Source organism: Gymnoscopelus microlampas (assembly GCF_963454915.1).
Source record: "Gymnoscopelus microlampas genome assembly, chromosome: 10".
Lineage (NCBI taxonomy): Eukaryota > Metazoa > Chordata > Actinopteri > Myctophiformes > Myctophidae > Gymnoscopelus > Gymnoscopelus microlampas.
The window spans coordinates 26,261,860-26,274,359 of NC_139947.1; the positions used below are offsets into that span (position 1 = coordinate 26,261,860).

Here is a 12,500-nt window from a genome sequence, read left to right on the forward strand (position 1 = left end):
TGTGTCAAGTTGGGGGTCTTTGACATGAAAAGGTTTGAGAACCACTGCTCTAGTCCGTACAGTGATCCTCAAACCTTTTCATTTCAAGGATTATGGGCCACGGACCCCCATTACTCACCAATCATTTAGCTGAGGACCCCCCGGAGCCCTTTCAAGGACCCACGGGAGTCCCCGAACCCACCTTTGAGAACCACTGATCTAGTAATCACCGCTCTAGAAATGTTTAGCAAAAGCTGATTTGATGGTTCGGCAAGTTGAAATAGAAATAGCATGTTGTTCAACAACAACATTGACCTGATGGCATATGCATGGAGTAAGGAAACCGATTATTCCACTTTTGCCAAATTTAAGCTGTTTATTAACATTTCTGTGAACTCTCACTCAATTAAGACTGGGTGGAGACAGGGAGAGTGACTCACAGGAGCAGTGCCCAGGGTTAATTGATTGGCAAGTGTTTCCAATTAGCTAAATGGGCTCTCCTCTTTATAAAAGCATGATGTAGGCGAGGTCAGGGTTAAACACACACACACACACACACACACATAACCTAAGAGTGCTGCTGCAGAGACAGCTGACTCAGCTGTGCTAAGTTATAAAGGACTTTGATTTAAACGTGGCAAGCAGCACACACACCCAGCATAGGCAGGGCTGCACGTATGCCTTTATAGACTTGGTGCACCAACATGTAGGTGTGTGTGTGGTCAATAAAGTGCAGAGAACTATAAAACAGTCACCAGTTCTCGGCAACAACCACCAGTGGCGTGCACAGACATTTTGAGGGGCAGGTGCTCAAGTAAATTATACTTTTTTTTGGTTATTTGGTCTGCTCTTTTTTCCCTCTACACCTATACCTCTTTGCCAAAAATAGCCGATCTACAAGGCGTTGTGGGCTTGTAGATCGGCTATTTTTGGCTAAAGTTCTCCTCAGAAAAGGGATGCTAGGTTTCGAGTGGTTATGGTAAAAGAAAAATCATATCACATAAAGATTTGGCGGACCCCCTGTAGTAACTCTGAGGACCCCCTAGAGGTCCCGGACCCCCTGTTGAAGACCCCTGCTGTAAACTGAAAAAAGGGCACTTCTGGTCAAGAGGGCAAAGGGCAGGTGCTGTAGCACCACCTAGAGTCTATCTGTGCACGTCCCTGAAGTGCAGAGAACTATAAAACAGTCACCAGTTCTCGGCAACAACTACAGTAGCACGCTGTTTGCTACAGTGACTACAACTTTTATACAGTTACTGTACGTGGCCGTTCTCACGCAGTCTTCTCCATAGTTGGTTGGCAGGCCTATATCGATCTGAAATTTCCCAAAAAATGATTATAATGTGGGATCTGTACTGGCATTTATGGTATGGTACAAAGTTTGCTGAAACCGCAGCCGGCCTCAACATTAAGCAGCCATTTTGTCAAATAAAATGCAAATGTTGGGCTCTGATTTTGGTACCTTTGCACCTGGATAAACTCCAGTGGCTCCTAGCTGTGAATTCCACCAAACCGTCTGCAGCAACTGTGTGTTCGGTGGCCACGTTTGACGTGGTGAGTTTCGTTAGCAGCCAAGTTGCTCACAGTGGAATTTTTAGCTTGCACTGATAATTAGTCAACTGCAGTAGTAACCCTAGGAAACATACAACAGCTCTCAGTCCTTTTATCCCCCCCACCCCACCCACCCAACCTTAACGTGGACAAATAAAGGCTGGGTGTATGTGACAAAGTGTATTGTACCACATAGAGTGAGGAATGCCAGAAACGTCGGGCACAAAAGAGGAAATAAAGGGACGGGAGTGGAAAATTCAGAGTTAATAAAATGCATGAGTTGTCGCTACATATTTTTGTATATTGTAAGCCTTATGACCTGAGATCTGCCACCACCACAAAAGCAGGCTTAAAATGATTGTATCCTCTGGTCTGTGTGCGTGCGTGTGTGCGTGCGAGTGTGTGTGCGTGTGCGTGTGCGTGTGTGTGTGTGTGTGTGTGTGTGTGTGTGTGTGTGTGTGTGTGTGAGAGAGAGAGAGAGACTGTCTGTCTGTGTGCCTCTCTTTCTGCGTGTCATCTTTAAAAGCAGGCTTAAGATCATATTCTCCCAGGCTTATGATTAATCTCTATTTGTGTGTGTGTGTGTGTGTGTGTGTGTGTGTGTGTGTGTGTGTGTGTGTGTGTGTGTGTGTGTGTGTGTGTGTGTGTGTGTGTGTGTGTGTATGGCAGAGAGTTGTAGGGGTGAGGTAGGGTGTCATAAATGCTGTATCATGGAGTTTTGTAAATGCTTTATTGTGCGTAAGTGTGTGTGTGTGTGTGTGTGTGTGTGTGTGTGTGTGTGTGTGTGAAAGGGGGGGGGGGGGGGGGGGGGTATCACTGTATTGTATCTGTTTTATGCCACACCCCTATAACTCAAGCATAATACTGTAGCCTACACCCACACAGGATGCAGTAACACCACACACACACGCACACACACAGAGACGTACATTATGTTTTTGTGAAGCATATTATATGAAATATGCTATGGGACTCAAATGGATTTGATCTCATAGCGTGAAGATATTTTATATTTGTCTGTAGGCTATATAGAGTAGACACCGCTGAGGAAAACAGCACTCTTTTGCCCCCTAGTGGTCAGAAACAGATGCTGCCAAAAGACCACTAAGACTTTATTTTTTCCCATTTTATTCTTATTATGGTTATCCAAGGTTTTGGTGAACAAGTCCCTGTCACATGCTAACCTATACAGGTCCATGTAAAAAAAAAAAGTTAATCGTGGTTAAGTCCTTTTATGTTTTAACTTGACAATTATAGCATACAGCTCTTGAAAATCAGTAATCCAATATCTCAAAATATCTCAAAAGTAAAAAAATTATTAAATTCTTAAACCATCTTAAACCAACATTTTTTTAGAATGAAGTTATGTTTGCTTGGATTCATTTGTATCATTCCTTACATTCATTAGACCCCACTCATCTCTCAGACTCCCTTTCTGTTTTTTTTTTGTTTTTTTTTCATTTTAAAAGACAAATCCTCTCTCACACTTTTGCCAGTGATCACCTTCCCCTGTGCCAATGTTGGCACCTGTGCCTAAGGTTGCCCTACCCCTGTTCTAGCGGTTCTCAAAGTGGGGTCCAGGGACCCTCCGGGTTCGTTTGCCAATGGACCCTTACAGGTCTGTAAGGGTCGCGCTATGAGCTTGTATATCTGCTATTTTTTTTAAATTGTGAAAATATGAGCAACTCTTTGAATATATATATACATTTCTTTTTAAAGCAAACAAAACTCAAATCCCTGGAACAACATATTTTGAGATGGGGGGTCCGCGGCCAAATACATATAATTTGGGGGGTCTTTGACATGAAAAAGTTGGAGCACCACTGATTTAGCAACATACGTTCTTTCAGAAAACTGTTTTAGGATTTAGAAGACATTTTGTAGAATCCTTGGCCTCAGGTCTGAATGGGTTAAAAAAAGTTTTGAGAACCACTGCTTTACTCTTTTCTGCTCTCTCTCTCTCTCTCTCTCTCTCTCTCTCTCTCTCTCTCTCTCCAGCTGGAGTTGGAGCGGGCGGCCGTGCGGCGGCTGGAGAAGGAGCAGGCGCTGGCGGCGGGCCGGGCGGAGGAGTCTCTCTCCCAGCAGCGGGAGCTCTCCTCGGCGCTGACCCAGGAGCTGCAGAAGGCCTCGGGCCAGGCGCTGGAGGAGGCCCAGCGGCTGGCCCAGCTCCGCGCCCGGCTCCAGGAGGAGAGCGACGCCCTGGAGAGCCTCCGGGGGGCGCTGGCGGGCGAGACGGGCCGCGCCGCGGGGCTGGAGGCCCGGGCGGAGCGGCAGCTGGCCGAGTTCGACACGGAGCGCGAGCAGATGAAGGCCCGCCTCCGCAAGGAGCAGGAGAGGAGCCGCGAGCTGGAGAGGCAAGTGGAGGAGCTGAGGAAGAGGCTGGAGGGAGGAGGAGGCGGCGGGGGCGGGGAGGGAGCGGCGAAGGAGGCGAAAGAGTCGACCAAGGTGGCGAGCGCGGCCGTGTCCTCCTCCAGCCCCGTTAAGACTGAGCCCGACGGCAAGGCGGGCGTCGCCGCCCCCAAGGCCGTCCCCCAAGCGCCGAAGGTCAACGGCCACCATAGAGACACAGAGCCCCCCCCGCCGGAGGGGAGAGGAGGAGCGGAGAACGGAGGCGCGACGGCGACGGCGGTGGTGGTGGAGAACGGAGGAGGAGGAGCGGCGGCGACGACGTTGCATTCGCCTCTTCACCACCATCCTCCTCCTCACCCTCACTCGCCCTCCAGCACGGCCTCGTCCTCCCTCTCGTCCTCCCCGATCTCCTCCCCGGTCCTGGCCAAGCGTCTGGGCAGCCCCCTGTCCTCCTACCAGGTAAGGCCTGGCTGCAGCAAGGGCCCTGATTGCAATAGGCTCTATGCACAGCAGCCATATTTGACAAAAATTGGTCCCCTTCCTTACTTCCTTCACAGGTGTTACCAATGACTCTAATGAAGGCTCTGTTCCATTTAGTGTATCACAGTGGTTCTCAAACTTTTACATTTCAAGGACCCCCATAACTCTGAGAGTGTACAAATGGAACCAAATGGACCCTCCCGGGTCCATTTGGTTCCATTTGTACACTCTCAGAGTTACACCCCCTCAAGGAACCATGAGGGTCCCTGGACCACGCTTTGAGACCCACTAGTGTTTCTAGTGAGCCAACATGCACAATATCAGCACCCTGACTCTGTTTGACCAGAATGGAACAGAGCCTTCATTAATATCATTGGTAACACCTGTGAAGGAAGTAAGAAGCCCAATTTCTCTCCAAAATGGCTGCTGTGCATAGAGCCTATTGTTTGAGATAATCGTCACTTTTTTTTCCTTTTTTCTTTTGCGTTCATCGCAAAAATAGCTGATCTACGAGCTCGCAGTGCGGATCTGCTATTTTCACTATTTTTGAAAGTATAATATTATGAAATATGGCCTGTTTTGGCCATAGTACATCATTTATATTGATATGTTTGTGTTTACCAAGCCTGAAAGGCTTTCAATGCCAAAACTATAATCAAAGTCAAATCACAGGTTTACAGGTGTAAAGAAGTGGGTGGTAGTATTTGTTTTGTGCAAGCTCCATCACTTTCAGTTTTCAGGACGCATTGTGAGCTTGTATATCTGCTATTTTCAAAAGATTTTACACATTTTATACGTTTGGAAACTTGTGTGAAATGGGACATTCTGCATAATGAGTACTTTCTACTTTTGGTACTTTAAATACATTTTGATACCAATACTTTTGTAATTTTATTCAAGTACATTTTTTTATTCCGGACTTTTACTTGTAACAGAGTATTTCTACATTGCAGTATTGATACTTTCACTGAAGTAGAAACATGTCAGTATTTTATTTTTCCACCACTGACGTTTCTAACCCTCCTCCCCCACCAGGCGGGCATCAACCAGCGCTTCCACGCCGCCCGACACAAGTTCCAGTCGCAGGCGGAGCTGGAGCAGCTGCAGGCGCCGCTCTCCCCCCGAGACCTCTCCCCGACCGCCACGCCCGTCCCCCCCCAACCGACGCCGCCGCCGCCGGAGAACAGCGCGGCCAAGCAGCTGGCCCGCAACACCGTCACCCAGGTGCTCTCCCGCTTCACCAGCCAACAGGCCGGCGTCAAGCAGCTGGCCCCCGTCAGCAGCTCCCCGTTCGGCACGGACTACCGCAACGTAGCGTCCCCTCCCCCTCCCGGAGGAGGGCGGTCCCCCTCGTCGGGGCCGCTCTCCCCGGGGCTCGGCGTTATCCGCTCGCCGCTCACGCCTCGCTCGGAGCGGAGCCAGCAGGGCCAGAGCCACCCGCCCATCCCGCCCAAGAAACCGGGGATGAGTCCCACGCCGGGTTCACCGGGGGGGCCGGGCGCTTCTTCTTCTTCTTCTTCGCGCTTTCCGGAGCTGACCGGCGGAGGGAGCTGTGGGCACAACAGTAACGGGCAGGAGGGCGGCGGCGCCAAAGAGCCCGATCTGCTGTTGACCTCTAGTTAGTGTAGCTAAAAGCCATAGATATAGACAGTGGCGTGCACAGACGTTTTGAGGGGCAGGTGCTCAAGTAAATTATACTTTTTTTTGTTTACTTGGTCTGATCTTTTTTCCCCTCTACACCTATACCTCTTTGCCAAAAATAGCAGATCTACAAGCCCACAACGCCTCGCAGCGCGAGACGTTGTGGGCTTGTAGATCTGCTATTTTTGGCTAAAGTTCTCCTCAGAAAAGGGATGCTAGGTTTCGAGTGGTTATGGTAAAAAGAAAAATCATATCACATAAAGATTTGGCGGACCCCCTGTAGTAACTCTGAGGACCCCCTAGGGGTCCCGGACCCCCTGTTGAAGACCCCTGCTGTGCCCTTTTTTCAAAAGGGCACTTCTGGTCAAGAGGGCAAAGGGCAGGTGCTCTAGCGCCACCTAGAGTCTATCTGTGCACGTCCCTGGATATAGAAACCTAGATACCTCATTGGCCTCTGCAGTTCACCTGTGTCTCGGGCGCCATTTTGGAGAAGGCACGCTTCCTGGCCTACTGGCCAATCACAGGCAGCGCGTCTTTTCCCGGGATTTGTCAGAACCTAGTTGTATAAAAAATATCCCGTTATATTTTTATATACAACTGGATTCCGCCAATCTTAAGAAAAGACGTGCTGTGATTGGTCAGTAGTCAGGAAGCGTGCCTTCTCCAAAATGGCGCCTGAGATACAGACAGTCCCAGAGCCAGAGGAGGCGTCTACCTTTTATATGTCTATGGCTAAAGCCACTGGTTCTCAACGTCGGGGGTCCGGGGGGGACCGCCAGGGGGTCCCTTAGCGGGTCTGTAACACTGAGAGCGCACAAATGGACCCTTGGAACAAAATGTTGACCCTTAACGGGTCCATTTGGTTCCATATCTATGCTCTCAGAGTTAAATGAACACTGAGGATTTCACAGTGTAGATTGGGGGGTCCCAGAGATAACAAATGGTATCAAATGGGGGGGGGGTCCGTGGCTAACGCATATCAAACTGGGGGGTCAGAAGGTTGAGAATCACTGGGCTATCTGGTTTCACAGCTAAATGAGTTGTGTGTCTGACTTGCGCTCCCCTTTAACAGTCCATAATTGACTAGCTGCTGTCATATTATTGATACAGTAGGCTACCCCTCAATCGGCTATTTTCCACGCACAACACCGTTGTACGAGAAAGACAAGCAAATAGCTCAAAGCTGCGTTGCTTCAAACAACGCATTTACAAGGGCATGTTAAAGCCCATATTTACGACTGTACATTGTCCTAAATAGGCCTATTTAAGTACCTAAACTCTATGCCACTACCTAGCAATGGATTGGAAAAGAACACTGACATAAAGTATAGTATATTCTGGATGCTTTTATTGGAATTTAAACGATTTATTTGCTTTAATTTGTTTTCTCTTTTGTATGTTTTTTTTTTTTAAATATAGTATTTTTTTCTATTTCTGTTCTGTTTCAAAATATTTGACTATTTATCTCTTAGTTACTGTCAAAGATGGGGGTTTATGACTACGATGTTGACAGAACCATCACAGAACATGTGGTCAACACAAAGGCCTTTAGGGTTCACAGTGAATGTAAGTCAAGGTTTCTTAAAAACAACACGTTCTTTCTGTTCCCTTGATGCTTACTTGCTAGCCGCCCATATAGAACCTGTCTGATCCATCCAGAAGCAATAGGCTCTGTTAGTCCTGGGTTTCCAGAAGGTGACATACCCGTTTCCTGTTCCAGACCGGCCGTGATGGAAGAAGTATGTTTTACTTAAGTAAAAGTATCAATACTGCAATGTAGGTGCACTCTGTTACAAGTAGAAGACCCGTATTCAAAATGTACTTGAGTAAAAGTGCTAAAGTATCGGCATCAAAATATTCTTAAAGTATCATCGTGCAGAATGTCCCATTTCACAAGTTCAAAATGTAATAAATCAGCCGATGTAGCCGATCTACAAGCTCACAATTGTGAGCTTTTAGATCTGCTATTTTCAAATAGACTAAATATATATAGGGCTGAAGTGGTTAGTATGTGTCTTAATAATAATCAAAATCTACAAAGTAACTAGCAACTAAAGTTTTCATATAATTGTAATGGAGTAAAAGTACAATATTTTCCTCTGAGATGGTATTGAAAATTGTAAATACTGAAGCAAGTAAAAAAAAAAACTCAAAATTGTACAGTACATGGGTACATGTACTTAGTTACTTTACACCACTTGGAAGACCCTGAGACACTCGAAACATCACCCAGGGAGTAATAGTCTATTATAAAGACACTTTGGGAGCATGATGCAGTGTGCAGTCTTAATTCTTCGATTTCAAAAAAGATTCTGGCCAGCCAGAACATGGTATTTTATTGTTTGGATGTTCGTGCTTTTTGGTGAACAATTAGCTTGGCCGCAGATTTTCCAACACATATGAAGCCAGGCGACATGCGGTTTGATTGATTGAATACTTTATTAACAAAATAGTACAGTGGTACAATTATGCAATGATGCTAAAAGGAATAAGGAGAAAGTCCTAAGGGCTTGTTCCATTGTGGTCCTGTATGTGTTTCTGGTTCCAATCTTTTAAGAGCCAATCAAATAATATATCAAGCTACAGAGAAATGAATTGGAACAGGAAATGGGTATGCTACTGTACCTACTGGAACCCGGGACTACATCTATGTACTGTATTGTATGTACAGAGAGACTGCACCAATACTCCAGTCAGAAGCCAAGCTGTTGTACTATAAATACAAGGGAGAACGTAAATAGCTGAAATAGGCGATCTACACGCTCACTCGATGTGTTTTTGAGCGAGTAGAACTGCCGTTTTTGTTGAGTATGAAGTAAAGCACAATAGTAATATAACAGTATAGCAAATGTAGGTGTAGTCCAACATTATTTCAAAGTAGTCGGTATAGCTCTTAAAATTTTGGAGATTTTTAACGGTGAATCCTTGCACATTTTCTGTATGGATGGTACATGGAAAGATGTACATGAGTAACGTGACCAATACATTGTGCTGTAAATACACAGTAAAAAAAAATCCATTTGGTTACATTTTGTACACGGTTACAAATGGATATAGATTAAACACTGAGGATCTTACTGTGTAGCTGAAATCATAGTCTTTACAGATGAGTGCCAGTTTAAGAATATGACTGCATGATATCATTTCATGCATGTTTTTTTTATAATTACGATTTCTACTACAGTAGTCATTAAAACACTGAATCTTGTATTGAGAAGCCGAGAAGGGAGAGTATACCTTGCACTATATACTTTAAAGGTGCTGCGAGTGATATTTTTTATTGTTAAAACAAAAAGGTTTTGTTTAACCCTTTAACGCCGGGAAGGGAACGCATGTGTGTCATTTTAACATTTCTTTGGGCTATTCAAAAATAGCAGATACAATTACTGAATGTCAGTCTCCAGGCTTTCTTCAGAATATGTGTGACATTGATTTACTACGTCACTATGGCACATTAGGAGTCAACTAGGACAGTGGTTCTAAAACAACAACAAAAAAGTACTAGTGGTTCTCAAATGTTTTATTTGCAAGGACCCCCTTAAAGGGATAGTTCACCCCCAACATGACTTTATTCCTATCGATTAGTCACCCCATGGAGACTTGAATTCATGGATATTCTTTTGTTTTTGTTGCATTCCTAAGTCAATAATTTGATGACCAGCGGACCGGTCGGCAGCGGTTCCGGTAGGAGACACAAAGGAGACTCTTTGTGTCTCCTACTGGAACCACTGCTGGTCATCAGATGCAATATGGACCCCCTGAGTGTCTGGAATAAAGTTTGAATTGAATATCCCTTTAACTCTGAGAGTGTACAAATGGAACCAAACGGACCCGTAATTTCATTTTGACCAAAATGTCCACCACAAGTCAGCATGGTGATGATGACCCCTGCTCCTGATCGAATGAAATTGGTATCCCGACCTGAAAATGTATTGTACGTTTACTAAAAGAGCTGGAGAGATGGGAAAGACCACCTGTTACTGAACAAACACTCTATAGCAATGATTACTGTGGGGAATGTAAAGCTATTTATTTTAACCCAAAAAAATATCACAACACCTTTTTAATAGGATTTCTCAGTACGACGCCACACTTTTTTTTATTTTATTCAGGGAAAAATTACATGTCTTTGTTCAAACCAAAAGGGACCAACTGTACTGTTTATTAAAAATCAGTTTGAGGCATCTTTGTGTCTTTGTATAATAATAAACAACATTTGTGCCATTAAAGTAACAGAATGGGGATTTAAGATTGTAATGGTTCCTACTGTAGTGATTTATTGATCTAGTTTCAATCAAATGTTTAGGCTTATTTGTTTTCGTCATATTGGGCTTTGTTTTTGTCTTGCCATTAACCACATGTAGCCTAACGCAGTGGTTCTCAACCTGTGGGTCGGGACCCGCATGGGGGGGGGGTCCCCAGGTGACAGTGAGGTGACAATTTAAGGACTTTAAAGACCTAAAAAAGAAAGAAAGAAAAGAAAAATGATCATTGCTGCATCAAACGTAATCAACAAATTATACTATAAAAACTGGTCAAAAATGTTCAAATTGTCAAATAATATAAGAAAGAGGCAAAAGATTGAAAATAGCCGATATACAAGCTCGAGCTTGTAGATATGCTATTTTTTTCACAATATTTATCTGTGGAACAGAGTCAAACTAAATGTAATGACTCAACTCCTACAATTCCAAGTGCTTGTCAGGGTGGGGGGTCCCCAGTTCAAATAAGATTTTGGGCGGTCACTGCCTGAAAAGAACCACTGGCATGTTATAATAGATGAACATTTGGCAAAGAATAGTTGAATATTTGGCGAACATTCTGTGAAAATTGCAGACCTGCAATCTCGTGAGCTTGTAGATCAGCTATTATCACTATTTGACGTACAATGAAATATACAGCGTTTTTCATTTTGGACTCACAACCACATAATCATTCATGTTTCTTTTGTTTTGCTAATCCCTCCCACTGGCTTGGACATGTAACCTGCTTCACCCAGCTGTTTGTGGCAACTATGCATCTTGTGTGTGATTTACTGAATAAATGTCTCATGCCTTAAGTTTTATAATGGATTGAGTGATTCAGTTGATTATTTTTAATCCACAGGTTTTCAAAGTGGAGGACGCCAGGGCCGTGCAATTGCAAGGAGGGAATAAATATATATATATTAAAATTAAATATAAATTTCAATTCGTAAGAGTATTGTGCCTGTTTAACCACGTTCAATCTAGTTTGGCCATGTCATTGTCAAAATGTCAGTGGCAAATATTGTATTTTTTACTCCACTGCAATTATTTAAAAAACCCTATTTGACCTGATGGTCAAGATTCACTTTATCCCCTGAGCAAGCAGGCAGGCTCTATGAGCTCAATGGTAAAAACAAATTCAGCACTTGCACAGGAAACCAGGTTCAAATTTGGGTCGGAAACAGGAAAGTTACATGGTGAAGCTTTAAGTACGTCATCTAAGGCAGGGGTCTTCAACGTTTCAGGCCAAGGACCCCCTAGCTGAGAGAGAGATGAAGCAGGGACCCCCTCTATATTGTATACAATTGTGTTTCGGATAAACTTTTGCTGCTCTTTTTTTCCCTCTACACCTATAACTCTTTGCCAAAAATAGCCGATCTACAAGCTCTCAACGCCTCGCAGTGCGAGGCGTTGAGAGCTTGTAGATCTGCTATTTTTTTTGTTTTTTAAAGTTCTCCTCAGAAAAAGGGATGCTAGGGTTCAAGTGGTTAATGTAAAAAACTAAATCATATCACACAAAGATTTGGCGGAGCCCCATAGTGACTCTGAGGACCCCCTAGGGGTCCCGGACCCCCTGTTGAAGACCCCTGGTCTACAGCAATGGTTCCCAAACTGGGGGGGTCCCAAAATGTTTTGGGAGGTCCACAGATGATTAGCTTAAGTAAAAAAAAATGTGAGCACTTATTTTTACACCACTGGAAATATTATGTGTTTTTTTGTCCACGCGACACCGTGGTACTACGCAGTAGACGTCAGTCAGCTGAGGGTGGGTGGGGTCACAAAGAGCCAAGATGGCTGACTTTGAGGAGCCGCTGTCGGAAGAAGAGAAGGTCTGTAACATCGTTATTATCACTGAAACACGTCCGTTTAACTGTGTTATAACACTTTCACCACCTCTAATGCATTCCTCAGAACGCACGGTGGTGGTTTTATCGTGACAATGTCAGCGTCAGGTCACGTATCGACATGACAAACTTGTGTTCTTTTTTTGGGGAGGGGGTATATATCTGTCGTTAAGCTAGCCCAGCAGCTAGCCCTGGTCCACAGCGTTAGTGAGTTCTCTCTAACGCCCTCTGCCAGGCGCTGGGCTCTGCTCATTGACAAGGAATTCCACCGCCCTGCGAGGGCTCCAACTGTAGTAAAAATAAACCAAACCACTTCGCTACTCGCCGAAACAAAGGCTGTTTTGTGTTGTTGAAAGTCTATTCTCGGAGGTGGGAAGCCTCTCAGCACCCCACCTACTCTGTAAAATAC

At 44.8% G+C, this 12,500-nt stretch overlaps 2 protein-coding genes across 2 annotated transcripts in view; both read left to right on the forward strand.

Annotated features, from left to right (window-relative positions):
- LOC311052951 (CTTNBP2 N-terminal-like protein) overlaps nt 1-6,080 on the forward strand; it is a 45,773-nt gene extending 39,693 nt beyond the window's left edge. The window contains exons 5-6 of the mRNA XM_084068270.1: nt 3,529-4,338; nt 5,395-6,080. Coding sequence (XP_083924396.1) covers nt 3,529-4,338; nt 5,395-5,982 — 1,398 coding nt within the window. The 3' untranslated portion in view covers nt 5,983-6,080. The remainder of the gene's footprint in view (nt 1-3,528; nt 4,339-5,394) is intronic.
- Nucleotides 6,081-12,016: 5,936 nt separating this feature from the next.
- Nucleotides 12,017-12,500, forward strand: part of LOC311052927 (F-actin-capping protein subunit alpha-2-like) — a 15,781-nt gene continuing 15,297 nt past the window's right edge. Inside the window, exon 1 of the mRNA XM_084068235.1 lies at nt 12,017-12,076. Within this exon, the coding sequence (XP_083924361.1) occupies nt 12,038-12,076 (39 nt within the window). The 5' untranslated portion in view covers nt 12,017-12,037. The remainder of the gene's footprint in view (nt 12,077-12,500) is intronic.